The 25,457-nt window shown below is 26.2% G+C and overlaps 9 protein-coding genes across 9 annotated transcripts; 6 read left to right on the top strand and 3 right to left on the bottom strand.

Annotated features, from left to right (window-relative positions):
* Window positions 1-461: 461 nt before the first annotated feature.
* Window positions 462-2,995, bottom strand: DICPUDRAFT_147188 (uncharacterized protein; the record flags this gene model as incomplete). Its single annotated transcript, XM_003283472.1, has 4 exons — window positions 462-1,430; window positions 1,501-2,601; window positions 2,689-2,769; window positions 2,846-2,995. 4 exons carry the CDS (start codon window positions 2,993-2,995, stop codon window positions 462-464), a joined length of 2,301 nt encoding a protein of 766 aa, XP_003283520.1.
* A 453-nt stretch (window positions 2,996-3,448) lies between these two features.
* On the top strand, window positions 3,449-6,268 carry DICPUDRAFT_74489 (uncharacterized protein; the record flags this gene model as incomplete). The annotated part of the gene is made up of 3 exons (XM_003283431.1): window positions 3,449-4,087; window positions 4,169-5,233; window positions 5,306-6,268. 3 exons carry the CDS (start codon window positions 3,449-3,451, stop codon window positions 6,266-6,268), a joined length of 2,667 nt encoding a protein of 888 aa, XP_003283479.1.
* A 1,721-nt stretch (window positions 6,269-7,989) lies between these two features.
* Window positions 7,990-10,073, top strand: ABCF4 (uncharacterized protein). Its single transcript, XM_003283432.1, has 3 exons — window positions 7,990-9,108; window positions 9,186-9,329; window positions 9,415-10,073. Exons 1-3 carry the CDS (start codon window positions 8,038-8,040, stop codon window positions 9,988-9,990), a joined length of 1,791 nt encoding a protein of 596 aa, XP_003283480.1. The 5' UTR covers window positions 7,990-8,037; the 3' UTR covers window positions 9,991-10,073.
* Window positions 10,074-10,862: 789 nt separating this feature from the next.
* On the top strand, window positions 10,863-12,315 carry DICPUDRAFT_96398 (uncharacterized protein; the record flags this gene model as incomplete). The annotated part of the gene is made up of 3 exons (XM_003283433.1): window positions 10,863-10,888; window positions 11,091-11,549; window positions 11,637-12,315. 3 exons carry the CDS (start codon window positions 10,863-10,865, stop codon window positions 12,247-12,249), a joined length of 1,098 nt encoding a protein of 365 aa, XP_003283481.1. The 3' UTR covers window positions 12,250-12,315.
* Window positions 12,316-12,600: 285 nt separating this feature from the next.
* DICPUDRAFT_52340 (uncharacterized protein) lies at window positions 12,601-13,404 on the top strand (the record flags this gene model as incomplete). Its single annotated transcript, XM_003283434.1, has 3 exons — window positions 12,601-12,732; window positions 12,804-13,174; window positions 13,246-13,404. The coding sequence occupies 3 exons, from the start codon at window positions 12,601-12,603 to the stop codon at window positions 13,388-13,390; spliced, it is 648 nt and encodes a 215-aa protein (XP_003283482.1). The 3' UTR covers window positions 13,391-13,404.
* A 915-nt stretch (window positions 13,405-14,319) lies between these two features.
* Window positions 14,320-15,084, top strand: DICPUDRAFT_147195 (uncharacterized protein; the record flags this gene model as incomplete). The annotated part of the gene is made up of 2 exons (XM_003283435.1): window positions 14,320-14,634; window positions 14,698-15,084. The coding sequence occupies 2 exons, from the start codon at window positions 14,320-14,322 to the stop codon at window positions 15,082-15,084; spliced, it is 702 nt and encodes a 233-aa protein (XP_003283483.1).
* Window positions 15,085-15,450: 366 nt separating this feature from the next.
* DICPUDRAFT_147196 (uncharacterized protein) lies at window positions 15,451-22,029 on the bottom strand (the record flags this gene model as incomplete). Its single annotated transcript, XM_003283473.1, has 3 exons — window positions 15,451-18,403; window positions 18,475-18,901; window positions 18,975-22,029. The coding sequence occupies 3 exons, from the start codon at window positions 22,027-22,029 to the stop codon at window positions 15,451-15,453; spliced, it is 6,435 nt and encodes a 2,144-aa protein (XP_003283521.1).
* An 855-nt stretch (window positions 22,030-22,884) lies between these two features.
* On the top strand, window positions 22,885-24,513 carry DICPUDRAFT_44882 (GDP-mannose 4,6-dehydratase). Its single transcript, XM_003283436.1, has 3 exons — window positions 22,885-23,148; window positions 23,336-23,376; window positions 23,475-24,513. The coding sequence occupies exons 1-3, from the start codon at window positions 22,971-22,973 to the stop codon at window positions 24,321-24,323; spliced, it is 1,068 nt and encodes a 355-aa protein (XP_003283484.1). The 5' UTR covers window positions 22,885-22,970; the 3' UTR covers window positions 24,324-24,513.
* A 13-nt stretch (window positions 24,514-24,526) lies between these two features.
* On the bottom strand, window positions 24,527-25,312 carry DICPUDRAFT_147198 (uncharacterized protein; the record flags this gene model as incomplete). Its single annotated transcript, XM_003283474.1, has 1 exon — window positions 24,527-25,312. The coding sequence occupies one exon, from the start codon at window positions 25,310-25,312 to the stop codon at window positions 24,527-24,529; it is 786 nt and encodes a 261-aa protein (XP_003283522.1).
* Window positions 25,313-25,457: the final 145 nt, after the last annotated feature.

The following is a 25,457-nucleotide window of genomic DNA, read 5'->3' on the forward strand; positions in this document are numbered from 1 at the left end:
AGGGACCTTGCAGAAAGAGAACGTGCCGAATAAAGAAAGATTAGAAAGTGTACATGGCAATAAAGATGGATTAGAAAAAGCATATATTGAAAAAGAACGTATGGCAAAAGAAAAAATAGAAAACAAGGTTCTGAAAAAGAATGATTAGAACGAATTGAAAAAGAAAAATTAGAAAAACAAAGAATAGAAAATGAAAAATTAGAAAGAAAGCGTTCAGAAATGGAGTGCTGTTTTTGTTTTTCCAAAATTAAAGCCACTAAACTATCCCAGTAGACTGCTCTTATTTTGCTACAAATGCATTTCTAAATTGTCAAAGATAATAACTCTTTAGATCTTTAATAATAAAAAGGGACGATGTTATATTTGATTAGGGTGATAAAAATAAATTTTATTTTATTATTTTTATTCTATATGAGTAAAAATAATTTTTTTTTTTTTTTCTAATTATAATAATTGTGTTTTTAATTAATTTGATGATAACCTTTTCTAATAAAAATTCTGCGGAATCCTACTGATGACATAATTATACTTGCTACAACTAAAATTCCACCAAAAATTGCAAAAACTACAACAGGGGCAACTTTTACTATTTGAATTTCTTTAAATTGTGATTTTATGAGATCTACAGTTGAGTTTGAAGGTTGGGCAGTTAGTCCAATTTTAAAAGATGGCATGAATAAACCAGTGTCTGATGGAATATGAATACCAGACCATTTACCATTTGGTTCAAAGTAGTTTGAGTTGTTTGGAAAACCTAAATTAATTTGGAGCTTAAGGTTAAAATAGAGGGCATTACCCGTGATTGGTTCTAAATCTAATGGAATTTGGGCATTCTCCCATGTTTGATTTAAACCTGGAATTAAATTGCCGCTATATTGTGGTGGTACTTCGTACATATCCCAAAGTGAAACGAATAGCGGAAGACCTTTAATACCTGTAAGATTTGCAAAACCTTGAATAGAGCTATTAAACGATGGATCAATTGGGAGGCTGTTGTTTTGTAAATAATATCTTTGAGTATTAATACCTTCAACTTGCGATGGGCCATTTAAAAGAAGTTCAACAGGTCTTAAAATATTTTCTTCAAACATTGTTAATGAATTTGGTATGCCTCCAAGTGGTGGGAATTGGCCAGTTTCTGCAAAGCCGGTAACATTAACTGGTTCACCTTGATTCCAGGCACTTAAAATGGTTTCATTTTGATATTTATAGTATTGATTTGTTTTTGAGGTATCATTTTTACCAGTATATATTGTTGATGGTTTGAAAATAGTATTGTTTAATTGCAATGCACAATTATTATCTATACCCAAAACTTGTAAAAGTGGGTCGTTACAATTCCATAACCAATCGTTAACAGTTTTAGTAACAATTAAACCGCTTGTTGAATAAAATGATTTAATAAAATTTTCTGAATAGCTTTCTGGTAACTATTATAAAATTAAATAAATATTAATATTTTTTGTTTAAAAAGAAATAATAGAATTTTTTTTTACTTACCATACCAAATATATAACTAAATAAAGTTTGTGCATCGTTTGAATTAATATTCCAAACAGTAAAATTTTGATTGCCTGAATACTGTGAAGCAAAATTACCAATACCTTGAATTGATAAAAGTGAGTTTTCATCATTTTCAGAGAATAAATATTTTGATGCATTCATAACTGAAAAAGAAACATTTGAACCTGCTAAAGATGGGATTTCGAATGGAGTTGGCAATGATTTGATCCAATTTGGTGATAAATAATCATTAAAAGCTGAAATCGATTGGTATCCTAAAGGAATAGTTGTGACAAATTGACATAGGCCTAAATAATCCATTGTAGGTATATTGCAAGTCTCTAAAAGTAAACTTTGGGTAAATTGTGGGTTAAACTGATTCATATACCAAGATCTAATGAGGAGTAATTGTGTGATACTAATATTTAATTGATTGGCAAGTGATTGTTGAATACTACTATTAATAGTACTGTTTAACCAAAGGAAGATACCACTTGATAAATTTAAAATGGAGGCAGTGTTGTTTGGGTCCAAAATCATCCTTGCTGATTCTAAACTAATGCCCAGTGGCTGATCAAGACCATAGGATACTAACATATCGGTCCAAATATAGTCATTTTCAATTGGAATACTAGTTGCATTTGCCCATTGTTCAAGGAAATAATCTTGTGGATTGCTTTCATTTAATGACTGAATAATTAAATCATATCTTGATTTAAAGCTAGTTGGTCCATTAAAAAAGTATGCAATTTGGGTGAAATTACTAGTTGAAAGATCTTGAATAAATTGATTCATTTGTGGACCCGAACCTAAAATAAATAATAACTCTTCTGATGAGGCACCAATTTGATTCGCATTATTTTGTAATTGAGATAATAAACCCAAAAATGCTGGATTAATATTGGTGATTTCGATCATATCTGGATCAAATGTTTCATCATCTTGTTGCTGAATATATGATTTCTTATTTACATACTGCACCATATTTCCATTCTCTAAAAAAGTAACATTTGAATAACTCCACAGATACTTGTAATTGAATGGTCCAATTTGATTAAAAATTGGTTTTTCACCATTTAAAAATTCATTTGGGTTTGTCTTTATTAAATAAAAAAAAAATAAAATTAGTTTTAATTCTCTTTTTTTTTTTTTTTAAAAAAAGATAATTATGACTTTTTAACTTACCAAATTCCATGCATAATAATATTGTTTATAATAATTATCAACTGATTGTTGACCTTTCCAATCATTATATCTTGTACTTTTCTAAAATAAAAAAAATAATAAAAAAAAACTTAATATGAAACAAACGAAAGAAATAAACGAGTCATTAAATACTTACCCGTGAATCGACTATAACATTACTTTTAATTGCACTTTCTGTTGCATTTCTTAAAACGGTTGGAAATAACGCAAATGATATAACAAATAATATTATACCAACAATTCCTAAAATAATACCAGATATAAATAATCCTTTTGAATTAGCCATTTTTTTTTTATTTAATTAAAAAAAAAAAATGGTTTATTTTGGGTGATTATATATTTTTGAAATAGTTTTTTTTTTTATTTATTTTATAAATTAAATGTATTTATTATTGTGTATATATAGCATTATATAAAGTATTTATGTTTTAAGTTTTTTTTAAATTATTTAAATATTTAAAAAATTAAAATATATAAAAAAAATAAAAAATAAAAAATTTACAAATTTAAAAAAAAAATTAAAAAAAAAAAAAAAAAAAAAAAATATTAATTTTTTCATCTTTTTTTATCTTTACCTAAATATATTAAGTAAAATTACTATTTATATAAATAAATTAAAATATATTTATTTATATCATAGAATACACATACACACATTTATATATATACTATATACAATTATCAAATTATAAATAGTAATAAAATTAATTTTATTTTTTTCAATGAATAAAATAAATAAATGGATGATGTAATTAGTCTGTTCAATAAAAACTTTAAATTTGATAATAATAATAATAACAACAATAACAATAACAGCAGCAACAACACCAATATTAATAGTAATAATAATGATTGCATTAAATCAATAGAAACCTTAATATCATCTTTGAATAATAACAAGTTTAATATTAGTTCATATAAAAGCTCAGAGATTAAAACACTATTCGCCCTATTAAAGTCACTGCCATTTAATAAAAATGAAGAATATGATGGAACAATACCCAGTGGTAATAATAACAATTACAACAACAGCAATAATATAGAAGATGGTGGTGATATTATATTTGAACAAAAAGAGGAATACAGCGACACTGATTATAGATTATTTTCAACGATAAGAAGAGAAGGTATCGAGTTAATATTTCAAATAATACCAATTGTTTTAGAAAATTCTTTTCATTATGACAGCTCTTTAATCACACCTATTTTATTGTCATGCTGTTCAACAAATAATGATTCTCCAATATCATTTAAACTAATAATTGCTCAAAATATGAATAAACTATTTTATAACTTTTTAATATTTCAAAAATCAAACTATAAATATCTATTACCCTATATGCATGACATTATTCAATATATTTTGTATTCTTTAAAGGTAACTATTTAAATATATCTAATCTTTTATTATACAATATAGGTATTGTTATTTACTTATCAACTATTTCCTTTTTTATAGAACACTATGAATTTAAAAATTCATATTGAAGTTTTAAATTTATTCGAAATGATTTGCAACTATAATGATATTATAACCAATATAGATTTTTTCAACTTTTATTTAAAAAATATTTATCAAGCTTTATTAGAAGGGATTATAATAAAACAGAGTCCCGATAAAGGAGACCAAGGCCAAAAAGAGTTTATTTACGATCAAATACTAGAACCTGAAAATGAATTATCAATAATCAGAAGCAAATGTTTAAATATTTTAAACATAGTTTCAAATTTAAAAATAGACCATAAAAATAATTTAATCCAATTATTATTAGAAATATACAATAGCGATAATAACAATAGTAACAATAGTAATAATACTAGTGAATTTAATGAAACTTCAAAAAAAGAATTGCTTTCCAAATGTTTAAATGAAATAAAATATTTTGATAACAATAGAGAAGAATCACTCAAACTTTTATTTGAAGTTTATTTCATCAATAAAGACAACAATACACCAATCGAATGGATCTATTTTTCAAGTATTTTAGATGGGTTTTCAGTGTACTATTATGAACAATTCAAGATAAACAATACTTCAAGTGAACCCAAATACTTTAATAATATATTTAATAGAATGGATCAATTAATAACAATTTCTAACCCAGTATTTCAAATTTCAGTACTAAATTTTATCGAAACATTAATTAAAATCAATATTTTACCAATTTATACTGTTGTATCAATGTACATTAAAGTGAGTAAATATACGGCACCGCAATACAGAGATAAAATTCAAATCGAAACATTAGCATCATTGACCAAACAACTAGTGATACTTCTAAATAAAGAAAATGGAAATCTCTGCGACGAAAAACAATACGAAACCAAAGTTTTAAATGAAGTTTGGTCAATTTTAATCTCCAATTTCAAAAATGTATCAAACACTTTTTTAAAATATGACTATTTAAAAATATTTTCAATTTTGGTAATATCTAGTCCAGATGAAAGAAATCAAAGCGACCCAATTTTATATGACTTATTTAACACAATTTTATCGGAACTTAATTTCCTGATTGCTGAATATGTACTATTTAAACCAATACTCACTCCATTTCATTTAAATTCATTTATTAATTTATTTTTTTTAAAATTTTAGGAAAATTTTGCAACTAATAAATATAAAACAAAACCAATTTTAAACTGTTTAGATTTTTTAAATAATACTTTAGGATTTGTATCAAATAGAATCGATCTCAATTTAGATAGGAATATCAATCGGCTTTTAATTTTAGGTATGGATAGTTTCAATGATGAAATTGAGTTTCAAGTATTAAGACTATTATCAAATAAATTTCAATGCCATTTGATTCAATGCCCATTCATAGATACAGACCAACTAAAGACATTAATGCAAAAGATTTACAAATTATTGATTGACAAGAGAATATTCATAAACTACTATGCCCACATTGCACTCTCCAATTTAATAAACTCGATGTATGCCCCTCAGATCCAACAATATATTCAAGAGATATTACAACAAATCTCAAACTATTATTTAGAAACATTTTTTAATTCAAGCTCGAATCAAATTTACCAAAATTTTAAATTAAACTATACCTTAATAAACTATTACATCAATAATACCAAATCAACAATATCCCAACACAACAATCATCAACAAAAAGATTTTGATATTTTAAAGAATTTTAAAATAATTATTTCAATTACATTTTCAAGACTATTATTAAACTGCGACTATTATAATACATTTGTATTGAAGCTATTTTCAAACATTTTCGACTCCTGGTGCTCCAATATAAACGATGTGGAAAACGAAAACGATGAAAAGGATCAAGCCGTAATACTGCTACTCGATTTAATTTATAGCGACCCCAATCTAATGTGCTTCAACCCAAACCAAGCCTATAACTTAAGAAAAACAATTCACAAATGGTGCAACTTCACATTCGATAATTCCAACAATAATAACAATATTTTAAAATCCATAAATTTTAAACTCAACCAATCATCAACCAAATTAGTCAATTCTTCACCAGCCATAAAGAATAAATTCAAAAATTTAAAAAACTTAAATTTGTGCGAAAATTTTTTATAGTGGGTTTTGATGAAGTTGACAAAAAGGCAAAATAAAAAAAATAAAATATCTTGATAATAGGTTATTAAATTAATACACCTTAAATTAATTTATAATTTTAAATTTTTAAATTTAAATGGTAAATATCCCAACAAATTCTTTATTTAATTCTTATTATTTTATCAAAATTAAAATTTAGATAAAAATACAATTTATTTATTTTTTTTTTTTTCGTTTTTTTTTTATTTTTAATTTTTTTTAATTTTTTTTTTTTTATAATTTTTTAAATTTTTTTTTATATAAATTCATTTTATTTATTTATTTATTTCCAATAAATATATATAATAATTTTTTTTTTAATTAATTAAATTTAAATTAAAATAAAAATGGCAAGAGGAAAAAAGAAAGGTCAATCATTTGATGATTCAGATGAAGAAATTAATAATAAAAAACAACCAGTTGTTGAATCAGACGATGATGTTCCACAACCTGTAAAGAAAGGTGGAAAACAACAACCAGCAAAGAAAGGTGGCAATAATAAGAAACAACAAGATTCAGAGGATGAACAAGACGATATTCCACAACCAGTTAAAAAAGGTGGTAAACAACCAGCTAATAAAAAAGGTGGTAATAAGAAACAACAAGATTCTGATGATGAACAAGAGGATGAAATTCCACAACCAGTAAAGAAAGGTGGCAAACCACAACCAGCAAAGAAGGGCGGTAATAAGAAACAACAAGAATCTGAAGATGAAGAAGAGGAAGAAGTCCCACAACCAGTAAAGAAAGGTGGTAAACAACAACCAGCTAATAAAAAGGGTGGTAATAAGAAACAACAAGATTCTGAAGATGAACAAGATGACGAAATTCCACAACCAGTAAAGAAAGGTGGCAAACCACAACCAGCAAAGAAGGGTGGTAATAAGAAACAACAAGAATCTGAAGATGAAGAAGAGGAAGAAGAAGAAGTCCCACAACCAGTTAAGAAAGGTGGTAAACAAACAAATAATAAAAAGGGTGGTAAAAAACAAGAATCTGAAGATGAGGAAGAGGAAGAAGAAGTACCACAACCAGTAAAGAAAGGCAAACAATCAAATAACAAGAAAGCTTCCAAGAAACAAGAATCTGAAGATGAAGAAGAAGAGGAAGAAGTCCCACAACCAGTTAAGAAAGGTAAACAATCAAGTGGCAAGAAAGCTGCTAAGAAACAAGAAGAATCTGAAGAAGAAGAAGAGGAAGAAGTACCACAACCAGTTAAAAAAGGTAAACAATCAAATAAAAAAGCAACTAAGAAACAAGAGTCTGAAGATGAAGAAGAAGAAGAGGAAGTACCACAACCAGTAAAGAAAGGCAAACAATCAAAGAAAGGTAAACAAGTTGAAGAAGAACCAGAAGAAGAGGAAGAAGAAGAAGATATCCCAAAACCAACCAAAAAGAGTAATAAAAAAGATAAGAAATCAAAAGGTAAAAAACAAATTGAAGAAGAAGAAGAAGAAGAAGAGGAACCAGAAGAAGAGGAAGTTGAAGAACCAGTTAAAAAGAGTAAGAAGGGTAAAAAATCATCAAAATCATTAGAAGACGATTTATCTGAACTTTCAATCGAATCAAAGAAATCAAAAGGTAAAAAAGGTAAACAGGTTGTAGAAGAGCCTGAAGAAGAGGAAGAAGCTGAAGAAGAAGAAGAGGAAGAAGAAGAAGAAGAAGAAAAGAAACCATTAACATTAGCAGAAGCCAAAGCATTAAAGAAAGCCAAAAAAGCAGGTAAAAAAGATAAAAAGAAAGAAAAAGCAATGAAAAAATTACAAGAAGCCGAAGAAGACGAATTTGAAGCCGCTAAAAAGAAACAACAACAAGAAATTGATTATGATAATATCGATATTGAAGATGTTCCAGGTAGAGAACCACCAGCATATGTTCATTTAAAGACTGGTGAGGGTTTAAGAAGCAAAATTGGTAACGATATTAAATTTGACAATCTTACACTTTCAGTTCCAGGTAAAATTCTTTTACAAAATGCCTCACTCACTTTAGCTTATGGTCAAAAGTATGGTTTTGTTGGTAGAAATGGTATTGGTAAATCAACTCTTGTTAAAAAGATTGCTATGCGTGATGAAATTACAATCGCTCCACATCTTCGTGTATTATACGTAGAACAAGAAGTTACTGGTGACGATAAAACTCCATTACAATGTGTATTATCTGCTGATTTAGAAAGAGACTGGCTCCTTCAAGAAGAAAAAACTTTAATCGAATTAGATAAAGTCAATCCAAACTGGCCATACGACCCACGTGAAAAGAGAAACTACACACTCCGTGATATTTACGATCGTCTTAAAGAAACTGAGGCTGATAAAGCTGCCGTTAGAGCTTCAAACATTTTAGTTGGTTTAGGTTTCACCATGGAAGAACTTGACACCAAAAAGAGTAAAGATTATTCTGGTGGTTGGAGAATGCGTATTGCCCTCGCCCGTGCTTTGTTCTGTAGACCAGAAGTATTATTATTAGATGAACCTTCAAATCATTTAGATTTACACGCCTGTGTTTGGTTAGAAAAATATTTAAATTCTTGGGATCGTACTTTATTAGTTGTATCTCACGAAGCTTCATTCCTCAACGAAGTAGTCGATAATATCATTCATATTCACGATCAACGTTTATCTCAATACAAAGGTAATTATGATGCATTCACCAAGCAAAGAGCTCAAAATCAAAGAACTAAAGAAAAAGCAAAGGATAAGCAAGATACAAAGCTCAAGAAGATGAATGAATTCATTACCAAAAATAAAAACAATACAAATGCTAAACAAGCTGCCTCACGTGAAAGAAAAATGGAAAAAATGGAAAAAATCGAAATTGAAAGAGTAATTATAAAATTATTATACCATTTTACAGTTATTATTTTATATTAACATAATATTTTTTTTTTTAATAAATATAGGAAGAAAACAGTCTTGTTGTATCTTTCCCAGATCCAGAACCACTTACTCCACCATTATTAGTATTTAAACATGTAGATTTTGGTTATGAAAATAAACCATTAATGTTCAAAAATTTAGAGATTGGTGTCGATATGGATTCAAAGGTATATATCATTTAAAATCAATTTAAAATCATTTATTAATCATCATACTAACTATTTATTTTAAAATAAACCCCACAATAAACAGATTGCTCTTGTAGGTTTCAATGGTGTAGGTAAGAGTACACTTATGAAGTTAATGAATGGTGATTTACACGAAACCAATGGTTATATTGAACGTAGCAGAAAATGTCGTGTTGCTAAATTCAGTCAACATTTTGTAGATCAATTAGATGTAAATGTTTCAGCAGTCGAATATTTCCAAACTAAATTCAATAACCCACCAATTCAAAAGATTCGTAATCATCTTGGTAGATTTGGTATCGTTGGATCATTACCACTCCACAAAATCAATACACTTAGTGGTGGTCAAAAGAGTCGTGTTATTTTAGCAGAGTTATCATGGTCAGAACCACACATTCTTTTACTCGATGAACCAACCAATCATCTTGATATCGATGCAATTGAAGCTTTAGCTGATGGTATCAACGAATTTACAGGTGGTGTTGTATTAATTTCTCACAATCAACATTTAATCAACTTAATTGCAGAACAAATTTGGGTTGTTAGAAAAGATGGTACCATTTATCTCTATCCAGGTACATTCATGGACTACAAAGAAGAAATTTCACGTGAAATTGATAATATGGTCATTCGTTCTTAAACAATTATTCGTCACTAATAATAATAATAATAATAATAATAATAATAATTTTTTAAATAAAAATATCTTTTTTTTTAACGCACAAAAAAATATCTTTTTTTTTTTTTTTTTTTTTTTCTAAAAAAACTATATTATAGTCATCCTTTTTCTTTTTTTCTTAAAAAGCTCTAATTAATTATCCATTATTAGTATTTATATATTTTGATAGATCAACAATCGAACAATAAAGATTATATAAGAAATTTAAAAGTGTTAAAAAAGAATTACACTTTTTTTATTTTTTATTTTATTTTTTATTTTTATTTTTTTTAAATTAATTATTTATAAACAATAGCTTTAAAAATAGCTTTAAATATAGTTTTAAAATTTTTATTTTTTTTTAACTATATTAAATATAGATTTTATTTTATGATCTATAAAAAAACACCACAAAATTTTTTTATTCATTATTATTCATTAACTTTTAATTTTGATAGATAGATTACTAATAATTATTTTAACAAATAAAATACATTTTAATAAATATATAAATTATTTTATTTTTTTAAATAATTTTTTTTTTTTTTTTTTGTGTATAAACGATCAAAAATTTTATTTTTTATAAATTTTTTTTTTTTTTTTTTATTTTTATTTTTTTAAATTTTTTGTCATACTGGAAATTTATCTCTATTTTTCTTGTTTGTCGTACTATTCCACATATTAATTTTTTTTTTTTTTTGTGTATTAAAATACAAATAAAAAAGCTCTAAACTTTTAATAAATTATTAAAAGTAATAGTTTTTTTAAAAAAAAAAAAAAGGTTTTAATACTTCAAAAAAAAAAAAAAAAAAAATCATATATATTAATCACATATATTATATATACAAAACAAAATGGATTTAGACCCTTTTTATTACGAGTAATATCAAAACAAATTATTTTTAGCATTGGAGAATAAATGAATAAATAAACATAATATAAAAATAAAATAATATCTTTTTTTTTTTATTTTTTTATTTTTTTATTTTTTCATTATAATGATTATAATGATTATAATAATAATAATAATAATAATATTGAAATGAAAATAATTTATTAATAATGTTTTATTAATATTATAGATTAATGGCAGCAACCAATACAACAACCAATACAACAGGATGTATTAATGTTAATGGTAATATGTTTTTAAATAAATGTTGGAGAAATACAGAGAGTGTTTTACCATTGATGGCAAATTTCATTATGCAATTTGTAAACCCAAGAACAGTTGCATACACAACCACAAGTATTCTCTTCCTTCTTCCAGCAATCCTTTTACTCAGTAATTCACCATCAGTTTACCCAGTTCTTAAAAATAAATACACTCAACTTAGAGTTGTTTTAATTCACATGCTTCACAGAGCATCATACCCACTCGTATTAGGTGTTGGTTTATATGCAGTATTCAGACAAAGAAGACCATGTTTCTGTGATGGTTCACCAATTGGTAGTATTTATGGTATGCCATCTGGTGACGCTATGGCAGGTGGTATCTTGGCTGCATATTTAATTGATATTGCACCATTTTACCCAATTTTGTAAGTAATTTTAAAAAAACTACTCGGTAAACACAGTGTTAAAAATATTTGGTATTAATTTTTTTTATTTTATTTTATTTTATTTAGATCAAGAGTTTTAGGTGTTTGTTTAATGATTTGTGTTTGTTTTGAAAGAACTATTTTAGGTTATCATACAATTGGTCAAGTCGTTACAGGTACTTCAATTGGTTTTATTCTTCATTTTTATTCAACAAGAGTACCACAATGGTTTTTAGCAGTCGACATTTTAATGCAATGGATTCTTAGTGCCATCGCACTTCAATTAGATCCACATTTAGTTTATTCACCAAATGATCCAAATAATTTATGGGTATGGTTTATTTGGGGTGCATCCTTCCAAGTTTTGGTTTTATTCCTTTTATTCAGAGTAGGTAAAAGCCCATTAGATGGTTGGAGAGTATTAAAACAATCATTAAACAGTATGTCAAAGAGCACTTCAATGAATATTCAAAGTGATTCAGCTGAAGATCATTTATTAGCTTATTCAATTAAACCATCACACGATATGGCCGAATCAGATGAAAGATACAAGAGAAGAATCGTTAAAGATGCAGATATTCCATTCACCACTATTTCTTTTATTGCATTCTTTGCCGTCAACTTTATATCTTTTTGTATGCAACAATGGAATTGGCTCGTACATACTTCATCATCAGCTGAAAGCGGTACACATATGTAAAAGAAAAAGAGAGTTTAAAAAAAAAGTAATAATAACAATATAATAATAATAAATAATATGTAAAAAAAAAAAAAAAAAAAAAAAAAAAAAAAAAAAAAAAAACCCATTTATTTAATATAAAATAATATTTATTTTAATAATACTCCCCAAAATAACAACAACAATAATAATAATAACAATAACAATAATAATAATAACAATATATAATTATAAAATTAATAAACCATAAAAAAATTTATATTTCTTTTTTTATTTTTAATTTATTTTTATTTTTTTATTTTTCATTTTTTAATTTTTTTTACACACCAAAATTTTTTTTTTTTTTTTTGACACTTTTATTTCAATATAATGATGGGTTCAAATTTAATAAAAAAAAAAATTATATTATCAGGATTTGGTAAATTCTGTGGAGTTGAGGATAACCCAAGCTCTCATTTAGTTAGAGATATAGAAAATTATATTAATACTTTAGAAAATAAAAATGTATTACAGCTTTAAAAAAAAACCTTTTGTTTTTTTTAATTAGTAGCACTAATATTTTACATTTATTATAGGAATTAAAGTTTGAAATTGTTAAAAAAGATATTATAGAGGTTTCAGCAGAAGCAACAAACCATTATTTAAAAACATTAGAAAATGTTAATTTAAATAAAGACAATAACCAAAATCCATTTTTATTACACTTGGGTGTATCTTCAAGTGAATTGTCAAATCGTTTAGAGATGTATGGTTGGAATATGGCAGATTTTAGATGTAAGGATGAGCGTGGTTGGATGCCATCTAAGGAGCTTATTGATCAAGATGATTCAAACGAAAAATATGAAACCCAGTTACCAATTTTAGAGTTTACAAATCAACTTTCATCATTAAATTATAAAGTAAAAGAATCTGATGATCCTGGTAGATTTCTTTGTAATTATATTTAGTATGTATTTATAGTATTGTACGATATAATATATTTCTTTTTATATACTAACATAGAATTTTTATTTATAGCTTTTTATCATTAAAATTATCAAAACAATATAAAACAGATTCTTTATTTTTACACATACCAGAATTTAAAACAATTGACAAGAATTCACAATTAAAGTTTTTAGTAGATTTAATGAATCTAATTGCAGTTGAAAAATTAAAATAAATAATATAAATTTCAAAAAAAAAAAAAAAAAAAAGATTTTATTATTTAAATATTATAGATTTTTTGTTGTGGATAAAACCATAAAATGATAATATTATCATAGGTAAAATAGGGTGGAATATAGGGTTATGGTTAAAGATGATACCTTGAATATGGACCAGCATCGATTCTATTATCTCTATTTCTATGTATTAGTAATGACCTACACTATGACGTTATATAGATGTCCAAATGTGAAGATATGTGATGTCATCATTTAAAACCCTTGATATATGCCACCAATATTAAAATAACAAATTAGAGGGTTGTTTCTGAGGTCATATTATTACTTCAAAAATAGTGATTCAGTAATTTGTAATCCTATTAGACTTTTCAAATCATTCAGTTTGAAGGGTAATAAAGATATTGTACATATTGGCCCTCTCAAGATACAAAGAAATTATTATCACAATCTTTTTAAAAAAAATAGAAAAACAAATTATCTTTTTTTATACAAATACAAAATCAGTCAAATTTTTTCTTTTTTTTTTTTTTATTTTTTTATTTTTTTATTTTTTTATTTTTTTATTTTTTTATTATTTTATTATTTTATTATTTTATAACATCCATATGTCACATTCTTTTACAAAATTAGAATTTTGGAACCATTAGAAACCGATATTTTTATAAAATTTTTTTAAAAAAAACCTGGTAAAAAGATATTTTTATAAAAAAATATAATTTGATGTCAAATTTTTAGGATTTTCGATTATAATAAAAATAAAGATTAAAACTGGTTAAGAAAATAAAATTTCAAGTATAAAAAAAAAAGTATAAATAGAAAAAAAAAAACTTTATATAAGCATTAAAAAATAAAAAATAAAAACAAATAATAAATATTATATTAACAATAAACTATTTTTTTAATTTATCAATTCTTCTTATCTAAAATGAAATTATTACTATCTTTAATTTTAATTGTTGCCTTATCAATTTCTTTCATCAATGCTTTCAAAATGCCAACCAAAGGCATTAAAGATGTCGACTGTGCTGCCAAGATTTCTAGTTTAAGTGGATATAACACTTGGTTTGATGTAGTATCAGCAAATGGAGTATACCAAAATGGGGACCAAGAGGGACAGGCTTCATTTTTTGAATCTGGTTATATCTCTGTAGACTACGATAACAATCAAGTATATGTAATGTTTGGCCTTAATATCGATGGTAATGATGTCGTAGGTAAAACTTGGTTATTTTCAAAAAATGTAATTATAAAAATTTTTAATTTAAAAAAAAAAAACAATTTTCTAATATTTTTTTAAAAATAGCAAACCCAATATGTAATAGTCGACAGCCAAACTTGTATTAAAGTTCCATTTACCTCAGGAACTCCAGTAACAAATGAGTTTACTCAAGTTGGTGAAATTAATCTTGGTATGATCAATACCCAAATCCTCCAACCAACAACCTCAGACTCATTAACAATTCAAGAAATTTTTGTTGAAACTCAATATTGTTCACCAATAGCTTCTAAAATTGCCAATGCCCCAAATAAAACACCAGGTTCTACAATAATGAATTTCTACAATTACCAAAACACTGTTGCCCCAGCAGATTTTGTATTACCAGCCGAATGTTCTGATTTAAATTCAATCAAACTCTCATCTCACAAGTTAATTAAACCATACCCAAAATTCTTAAATCAATTGTTTTAAATAACAATTAAAAAAATTATTTAAAATATTAATATTTAATATTTTTTATATTAAAACCCATTAAATAAAATTTAAATTTAATCATTAACGAATTATAATGTTTTTTTCTTTTTAAAAGATATATTTCATTTATTTTTATTATTTTTAATAATTATTATAAAGAAAACGTTCATTATTTATATAATATTAATAATGAAAGTTTGTGAACTGTATATAAAAAATATTATATATATATATAATATTTTTTAAAAAAATAAATGAAAACTTGTCTTTTTTTATTTATTATGTTTATCTAAAAAAAGAAAAAGGAAAAAAAAGAAATTATAATAACTAAAATTTATATTTATTTATTGTATTATATATTTATTAAGTGTTTTGTAAGGGTTTTTGTCTTTTTGGTGGAATTGCTGGTGGTGCGGCTTTTACGGGTGATAAATTTGAAACACTTGGTGGTGGAGTTGATGGACGTGGTGGAGGAGTTTGTAATCTTTGTTCACTTAAATTTTTGTTCATTGTTGGTAAAGGTTTTTTGAAAATGCTACTGCCACTACCTGATAAAACTGGGGAGGGTGGAGTTACTATTGGTACTAAGGTAGAGTTAGATCTTTTAAGTAATGGATCTACAAAATCATTACCACTTGAAATTGATATTGAGTGGAGAATTTGACTTGGTTTTGGAATAGTTGCTTTCTTTTTAAAAGAAAATGTAAAAGAATCGAATAGTTGTTTAGATGAGAATTGTTTTGAAACTTTGAATGATTTAGTGGATGTAGAGACGCTAGATTTACCACCATTGGTGTAGTTTGAATCTATAATTTTTTTCATTTTTGGATTTAATTCGGTGCTTGTTGAAGATGGAACAGCATAGAGATAGGTGTTGATAAGATAAAGTGAAGTATATACATTATTGATGATATCTTGATCGGTGTGTAAACCAAATGTACCATAATAGGATGATTCAATACCATTCTTATTGTATGGTTTGAGGAAATCGAATGAACCTAATAATGAACCTGGTGGAATATTTTGTAAAATGAATGGAATTGATTTTTGAGCCTCCTCTCTTGTGGCGGCACAGGTTGATCTTTGAGAGAGGTCAATCATTAATTGGGTATAATCTACAAGTACATGGGATTGAATATTTGTAACTGAGGAGTTAAGACTGGCATATTTAGATAGTAATTCATTGATAAAGAATAAAAGGAAAGATGTATCCTCTTCTTTACCACCAACCTCTACTAATGATTTGGCCATATCATTTACAGTTGAGATTAAGTTGCTTATTAAATCATTGCTATCTGGGAATTGCTCGATAAATTCTAAACATAAAGCACTAGCCAAGTCTTTTGTTGCATTGGGTGGTAATGGAGAAGAGCCAGGAGTTTTGGAAACACTATAGTGATAGTGTGAATAAAGTAGTGGAAGCATTTTAGATACCGGAGTGCTAATTGGAGCTTCAAAAAGATACTCTACAAAATCTTTAGTATTTGGATCTTCTGGGGACATGGTAACCATAACAGAGGCTGCTAACATTAAAGCACAACAGATGGATGGTGATGGTTTTACTTTCTTTGTATTCTCGAGGAAACGATTGGTTTCTTTTGCAAACCATAATGTAAGAATTGATGTATGTGGATGTCCAATACCACGATTTACGACTTCTTCTGGCTTGAGACCTGCACAAAGAATATCAATCATCTCTTCGGTCATTTTGGAATGAAGAGCAGTATTACCAGTTGATTCTAATGATTGCATGGTTTTATATAAAAGAATTAAAACACCATTAAATTGTTGGAGATGGGAGGTGTGGAGTAAAATTGATGCAAGACGGATAATAATTGCATAAGAGGTATCTGTTAATTGATTTGATTTACTGTTATCACTAACAATTGCTGTTAAGAGTAAAAGAATCTTATAGACAACATCCATTTCGCCATTTAATGTAGCTGACCATAAACCACATGATAAACCGAGTAAACCATCCATACCATCTTTTTTAGAACCAAGGGCAAATCTAATACCACCGTACCAATCGAGAGCAGCCAAGCAAATACTAACTGGTGATGGTCTAACACTAAATAATAATGACATCTTTTCCCAAATTTCCAAAATACTATCACCAAGACCGATCTTTAATACACTGATAAGAGAATTCTTTTCTTTTTCTCTCCAACGACTCCAGTCAGATTCAATAAGTTGTTTGCATTGATCTTTGGTTTCTTTAGAGATTGAAGTTTGTTGAATAATTAAAGATAAAAGGATATTATTTAAAATCTTTTTACTATCGATTGAAGGGCTAATATTGCCTGGACCATAAACAAATAAAATATTAGATAAAAGTAATGGAATTAAATTTGGGATTGTAATAATATCTTGATATTGAAATTCGAATGAAAGGTCATCAAAGAATGCTAAAACTGCTTCTTCAGATTGAATTGATGAAAGCTTATTAAATTTGATAGGATTTTCAGTTTCTTGAGATTCATCTGCTTCATCCAATTGCTGTTGTTGATCTAATTGTTGTTTTTTTTCTAATTCTTCGTGATTTGTTGGTTTTGATTTGATACCACCACTTTTAATTGAATCAACACTAAAATCGACTGGTGATGATGGTAATGGTTCGTAGAATCTTAATGATTTGATCATATAGTTCATAACAAGGGACCAGTGGTTGGTTGATCTACGAGAAATGAAACTCATAATCATTTTAGCGGAATCTCTACTATCAGCCAATGAATATTCGAAGGATGCTTCACTTTCTTGAATCATATGATATTTCTCTTTAAGGAAATCGATAACATATTGGGTAATTTGAAAAGTTTCTTCATTACCATGTTGATCAGCGGAACCAATTAACTCACCCCAAAGAACTTCAATAGAGCTTAGATTTGCTAATGATGATTTCTTTGCCTGAATGGTTAAACTAAATAATGCTTCTAATAATAAAAATGCACTTTTATTTGATAAACCTTCTTTAACAGTTAAAACCCACCAAAAGTTTCTTGTCCATGGAGCCAACAAAGTTAACATTGTTTGTTTATGGTTAAATGGTAATAATTTGAAAAAGTATTCGCACTCTTCGAATAAACCTGGGGTTACCCATGGATATTTTAATGACATTGAATTTGAATATAATAAAGTTGATCTAAGATAAATATGTAATGGTAAATTATTACTAAATACAACTTGGAAATGAGCTTGTAAAGATGTTAATTCTTCTGAGTTTGGCTCTCTCATTGCTAAATCATTTGATAACTGAATTGATAATAATCTTGCTTTTTCATCATTTGAAACCATATGGAATAAACAAAGTAATGCACTTTAAAATTTAATAGAAAAAATTAATATAAATAAAATAAATAAATAAAATAAAATAAATTAATAACTTACAGTCTTTCTGGTGGGCAATTGTGATTCCATTTTAAATAATATTCTGATGAAAAATTTAAAACTAAAGCCCTTAAAAATAATAATGAACCAATTGGGTGGTCTTCATTATCAAAACTTTTTTCTATATACTCATTTAAATGCTTTGGTGATCTTCTTAAAAAGATTGCAAGATTTTCTGAAACACTTTGATAAATGTGTGGTCCCATATTAAATGATTTTTGAAGATATGGAATGATATCTTTTTTAAAATCTGTAAGACAAGCTTCTGAAATTAAAGTATAGATAGATTGATGAATATTTAACTCCATTTCATTTAATAATTCTTCTCTTAAACAATTTTCTGTTAAAATTTGTAAACATTGGAAAATTAATTTTGTATAACTTGCTTTATTTAATGAGATTTCACCCTTTGGTATTGTTGATTTACCTAAATAAATTAATTTTATTAGAATTTGTTTTTTTTTTTGTTTTTTAATAAAATAAATAAAATAAATACATACTATCTAATAATAAGAAATTTTTAAATAATCTGCTTGCATTGTTTTTAACTGGTAATGAAATATCTTTAAAAATTTGGTTGTTTGAAATCCAAAAATAGGTCATTTCTCTTAATGCAACACGAATTGATGGTGTATGATCATACTCTTGTACTGAAAGCTTTTCGACCAATTGACTAACGTAAGTGATAACATGATCTTGGGTATAAAAAACTTCTTTTTTCTTTCTTTTAATGTCTCTTCCTCTTTCTTGTTCAATAAATCTAAATACGGTGTCGTAACATGATGGGTGAAGATAGAATGAAAGATCTGAAATTAATTGACAAAGTTCTTCATTTGTTTTACCTTCTCTCTCTTGGAAATAACAAGTTAATACTTCAGTTAAAAGCTGATCCTCGACTGAACTAAGCTCTGGTTTTTCAACATTTAAACGTAATGATAAAAGAAGAAAAGCTAAATTATTTTTCCATGATGGGTTTTGTTTTGGAGCCCATCTTTTTCTTAATCTAGCCCATGAAAATGAAACTGCATTTTGGAGATCACCTTTATGAATGATTAAAAAGTTGATTAAATCTTGATTAAGAGTTGGAATTAACTGTGTAATATTTGAGAGCTGTTGTTGTGGAATTAATGATTGACACGATGATAATGGAAGATAATCAGCCAAGTATGAGCATTTAAGACTAGCATCAATTTCTCTAAAGATTTCATGTCCAGTTAATGAGATGAAGTTAAATAATTCTGACCAAAGAGGTGTGATCATAGATGATAAAAGATACAATGAAACGCCTTCGCATGTATCTCTAAGATTTTTCCAAGTAGTTTGATCAATACCGGTGGAAGCGGACATCTTTCTTTCATTATTTGGTAAATAGTGAAGATTAATAAACTCTTGCATAATCATACACATATTTTTGACGACTTTGCATAAGCCACTTAATTCTCCATAGTAATTGGTGATATAAGTTAACATTTGTAAAAGAATAGATGGAAAAGTTGTATGAGGTTGATTTGAAAGGTACTTTGTTAAACCCAAAGTTGACATTGTGGCGATATCCAACTCTTGATGCCATGTCCATTTTGTAATTTTATCGGCAATCTCTTTAAGATTTTCATGAGAAACAAATGATGGGAATAAAAGAATAAGATACTTCATTGGAGTGGCTTCACCATCATAGTGGTTGAAAAGTGAATCTAAAACTGACCAAAGAGTTCTATCGTAATATCTAATTTGCTCTGGGAATTCTAAATTTAATCTATAAAGCATTTTGAAAACAATTGATTTGGATTCGAGTGAGAATTCATTATTACTTTTGCCGTTTGGTACAGAGATGATAGATAAAAGATATTTATTTACGACGATACCGAGACTGAATCTACCCATGGCAATTAAAACTTCTAAAATCAATAAAGACTCTGTAGGGGTTGGAGTTGATTTCTTTGGCAAGATAACTGGTAAAATAGTGTCAACTTGGGATTGATAAAAGTTGGCTTTGGATTCAGATTGGAAAAGTGATTTAACATTGTTAAAGAATTGAATTAATGACTCTAAATATGACTTTCTGGTATTCTTTGATGAGGTTTCTTTGAATGAGCTTGACCAAAGAGCTAAAAGATCGCCACCTTTACCAATGAAAAACTCTGGGCTTGAACCAACCATAGCAAAGAGTGTTCTAATACAAATTGGTTTTAATTTACTCTTTTTGGTCCACTTCAAAATCAAATCATAAATCTTTTGAGTGATTGGCCAAAATGGTTCTGGTACATTTTGATAGATAGTGTTACTATTGAACATTTTTGGATAAGCATGGATTAATGTGTAACACATTGATTGAATAAATACAGCTCTAGAAACCTTTTCCATTTCAATAAGAATCTTTGCAAAATACTGTGATGTGGCTTCAATTTGACCGTCTCTATGAAAACCAAACTCCAAGTATTTAGCTGATTTTTGGTAGGTTGAAAACTCTCTATAGAAATCATCAGATTTACCTGATTGGAGCTTATTGATATAAAAGAGAGTTACAGATTCGAGCGAAGCCATTGAAATTACTTGAAGACAACTTGCTGATTTGTATCTGATGGCTGGTGTAAATGTATGTTGTAAAAGCCCAAATAAAAATGTAATAACTTTGGATGGTATAGTTGCAAGTTGTGAATCTTTTTCAATCATTTTTGAATATTTATTTGGTTGGTGTGATGCTAATACCATATAGATTGTATTTAATAAGTGATATAATGGAGTATCTTCTGTAATTTGTTGAAATTCATTGATATTTTTTGAAAAATTAAAATTTGTTGAATTACTATTATTGCTGTTGTTGCTGTTAAAACCAATATCTTGAAAGTGTGAACCACTATTACTCATTGCTGACTCCTCTTGTGATCCTGGTGGAGGTGGGATCAATGCTGATGCACTTGTTAATGAATTTAATGATGATGAAGATAGTTGCTTTTCCAATAATGGCTGTGGTGATAGTGATTGTGTTGATTGTTCAGCTCCATTTGAAGATGTCAAACCTTCTCTTGAATTATTTATTGTACCGCTACTAAGATTAAGAGGATTTGCTGTTGGTATTGGTGTTGTATTAACCGTACCATTGCTAATATTTAACAAAGGAATTGAAATCTCACAGTCAGATTCGATGAACTCTTCTTTAAATGATGGTAATTCTACTTTTTTTAATTGATTTGCAATATTTAAATCATCAAGATATGGATCACACATTTTAATTAAGACCTCGATAACATTGTGAAGTGATTGCTTGGATATTTGAACCAATACATTTGAGAGAACTTCGAGTGAATGAGATACTTGAGTTGATGATAATTGTGATACCTTTTCAACTTGTGGAATAGTAACCAAAAGTCCTTGTCTAATTATAACTTTGTTTTCACCTGCCTTCTTTTTAAGTAAAAGTAACTCAAGTTGTTTATAAATCTCTCTTTGAACATTTTGGCTTATTGCTTGTTGATTTAAATCTCCTGAAAACAATGTATTACTCCTAACGCTAATTCTACTACCAATACTAGCATTACTAATAGTATCGGAATCCATTATTTATTATTATTATTATTATTATTTACTATAATTTTATTTTTATTTTTTACTCAATATTATTTCTATAACTATTACTATATAGACTATGACTGTTGATGTATAGTATAATTTTTTTTTTTATTTTTTTTTTTTTATTTTAAAAAGTTATTATTTTAAAAAAAGTTTTATTATGAATATTTTTTTTGTTTTTACAATGTAATTTTTTTTTTATTATACAAAAATAACTAAATAAATAAAATAATATAATATACAAAAAAAAATATAAATAACAAAATTATTTATATGCTACTAATATTACACATAAATTTATATATATAAAAAATAAAAAACACAACTTAAAAAAAAAAAAAAAAAAAAAAAAAAATTAAAATGAAAAAAATGAAAAAAATGAAAAAAAAATGTCAAAAAAATATTTTTTTTTCAGTTAATAGTTTTTTTTTTTGAAACATTATCATAATAGAACTTAATCGATTGAGATATTTCGGTTTGTTTTTTTTTGTATTAACATTTAAATTAATTGATACCAAATAAAAAATCTATTGTATTTTTTTTTTTTTCAGTATGGATTTTTGTGATCTGTATATGTATGTGAAATATAATTTAATAATTTTAGAACAATAATTCTTCAAAATAAAAAATAAAAAAATAAAAAAAAATAAAAAATAAAAAAAATACTATTTTTTCTATAGAATCCAGAATACAAATAATCATTAATAATAAATATTTAAAAACAATTATATTTTTAAAAAAAAGTGAGCGTTTTTTTTTTAATTTATTTTGGTGTGTGTGTGCCTATGTGTGCTATTTAAAAATATGCCTGAAAAATTAAAAATTTTCAAAATTTTTTTTTTTAAAATTATATTTATTTTTTTAATTTTTTTTTTTTATGTTTATTTTTTATTGTATCTATTTTCTATTTTCCAATATATTCAAAACAAATGTCAGAAGAGCGTAAAGTTGCATTGATTACAGGTATCACAGGTCAAGATGGATCATATTTAACAGAGTTCCTCATTGGAAAAGGTTATACAGTCCATGGTATCATTAGAAGAAGTTCATCATTTAATACCAGTCGTATTGAACATTTATATCAAGATCAACATATAGTCGGAAAAAGTAAATAAACTATAAAATTAATAAATTTATAAAAAAATATTTATAGAAATTTTTATAAATTTTGTAATTTTTTTTTTTTTTTTTTTGATTATTTAAAATTTTGTTTTGATTTTATTTTTTAAATCTAATCTATCCAAATTTAATTAAATTTAAAAACATACTAATAATATTTTTTTTTTAAATATAGAATCATTAACATTACACTATGGTGATTTAACTGATGCTACTGTATGTATTTATAAATAAAGAAAAAAAAAAAAATATTATATTTTATTAATTTAGTTTTTTTAATTTTCAAATTATTTAATTTAAAAATATATATATAGAATTTACTTAGTATTATTTCCAAAGTTAACCCAACAGAAATTTATAATTTAGGTGCACAAAGTCATGTCAAAGTATCATTTGATATGTCAGAATATACAGGTAATGTTGATGGTCTTGGCGCACTTCGTATTTTAGATGCAATTCGTAGTTGTGGTTTAGAAGGCAAGGTTAGATTCTATCAAGCCTCCACATCAGAACTTTATGGTAAAGTCCAAGAGATCCCACAATCAGAAACAACACCATTTTATCCACGTTCTCCATATGCAGTTGCTAAACAATACGCCTATTGGATTGTTGTAAACTATCGTGAAGCTTATAATATGTATGCATGCAATGGTATTCTCTTTAATCACGAGTCACCACGTAGAGGTCCAACCTTTGTAACTAGAAAGATCACTCGTTTCGTTGCCGGTATTGCACTTGGAAAGAAAGAAATTCTTTACCTTGGTAATATTAACGCTAAACGTGATTGGGGTCACGCCAAAGATTATGTCGAAGCCATGTGGTTGATGTTACAACAAGATAAGCCACAAGATTTTGTTATTGCAACCGGTGAAACCCATTCAGTCCGTGAATTTGTCGAGAAATCATTCAGAGAAATCGGCATTGAAATCAAATGGAGAGGAGAGGGCATCAACGAAGAAGGTTACGATGAAAATACAAACACCGTTTATGTTAAAATCGATGAAAAATACTTCCGTCCAACTGAGGTCGATCTTTTATTAGGTAATCCAACTAAAGCCAGAAAAGAATTAAATTGGGAATTAAAAATTTCTTTTGATGAATTAGTCCAAGAAATGGTTGCAAAAGATATTGAATATTTAAAAAATAATGATCAATATAATTAATATTAATAATTAATATCAACACAATCTTTAAAATATTAATTCTAAATAAAATATAAATTTAAAAAATAATAGTTCCACATATAAAAAAAATAAAATAATAATTATTAAATAAACAAATAAACATATAATAAATAGATAAATAAATAAATAGATATAAAGCAGGTAATGTTTTTTTAATAAGTAAGTTAAAATTAAAATTAAAATTAAAATTTAAATTTCTCTTTTTTTTTCTTTTGTGTATTTTTATTGTGTTCTGTGGGATCACTATCACTATGTTGCTGTTTTGTTATTTTTTTATCATTTTCCATTAAAAAGTGTTCAAATTCGTCATTTTCATCATATTTAATTTCTTCAAAACTGTGGTTGTTGTTGTTGGTATTTTGTTTTTTATTGTTGTCTATTTCACCTTCTTTATTTGATTTATTATCTTCATTTTTATTAATGTTGTTTATATTAAAAAATTTTCTCTTTTTCTTTGAATCATCGGTATTATCATCATCATAACCATCTAAATATTGATTTTTTGATTTGTCTTTTAATAACTGATTTATAAGCTCATTGGCTTTTTCATTATCATCTTTATTAGAGTCATTGAAAATGGAGGATATCATTGATTTTAATACTGTTTCTGGTTTTGGTTCTGGCATTTTAAATCCGTCATTATTTGTTGTGGTTGTAGTTGTGGAGGTCGTAGAAGTAGAGGTAGAGGTAGAGGTTGTTGTTTTTTTGTTAATTTGGGGTAATATAAATCCATCGCTATCCTTTTCAACTATATTATCATTGGATCCGCTAGTGCTGCTTGTATTCTTATCCTTGTCGTTGCCAACGCCATTTTCATTATCATTATAGTTATTGATTTCATTATTTTCATCTTTGGAAATTTCATTTACAGATTCATCTTTATTTTTTATTTGTTCATTGCCATTTTTATCAATATTATCACCATTTATGTCATTATTATTATCTTTTCCATTATTACTGTTTTCCATTTTTTCTATATTTAATGATTTTATAAAGTTTAAATATTTAAATATTTTAAAAAAAAAAAAATATAATTTATTATTTTTTTAATTTTTTTTAATTTTTTTTTTTTTAATTTTTTTTTTTTTCACATTTTCTTTTTTTTTATAAAAT

This window comes from Dictyostelium purpureum (assembly GCF_000190715.1).
Source record: "Dictyostelium purpureum unplaced genomic scaffold DICPUscaffold_8, whole genome shotgun sequence".
In the NCBI taxonomy this organism is placed as follows: domain Eukaryota; phylum Evosea; class Eumycetozoa; order Dictyosteliales; family Dictyosteliaceae; genus Dictyostelium; species Dictyostelium purpureum.

What these genes read in the sequence shown, in the direction of transcription:
- ABCF4 (XM_003283432.1), top strand. Translation starts at nt 8,038, where the DNA reads ATGAAAAAATTACAAGAAGCCGAAGAAGACGAATTTGAAGCCGCTAAA. An exon ending in AAAAAATCGAAATTGAAAGA is followed by an intron (nt 9,109 to 9,185) that starts GTAATTATAAAA and finishes TAATAAATATAG; the next exon opens with GAAGAAAACAGTCTTGTTGT. An exon ending in GTGTCGATATGGATTCAAAG is followed by an intron (nt 9,330 to 9,414) that starts GTATATATCATT and finishes CACAATAAACAG; the next exon opens with ATTGCTCTTGTAGGTTTCAA.
- DICPUDRAFT_44882 (XM_003283436.1), top strand. Translation starts at nt 22,971, where the DNA reads ATGTCAGAAGAGCGTAAAGTTGCATTGATTACAGGTATCACAGGTCAA. An exon ending in TCAACATATAGTCGGAAAAA is followed by an intron (nt 23,149 to 23,335) that starts GTAAATAAACTA and finishes TTTTAAATATAG; the next exon opens with AATCATTAACATTACACTAT. An exon ending in GTGATTTAACTGATGCTACT is followed by an intron (nt 23,377 to 23,474) that starts GTATGTATTTAT and finishes ATATATATATAG; the next exon opens with AATTTACTTAGTATTATTTC.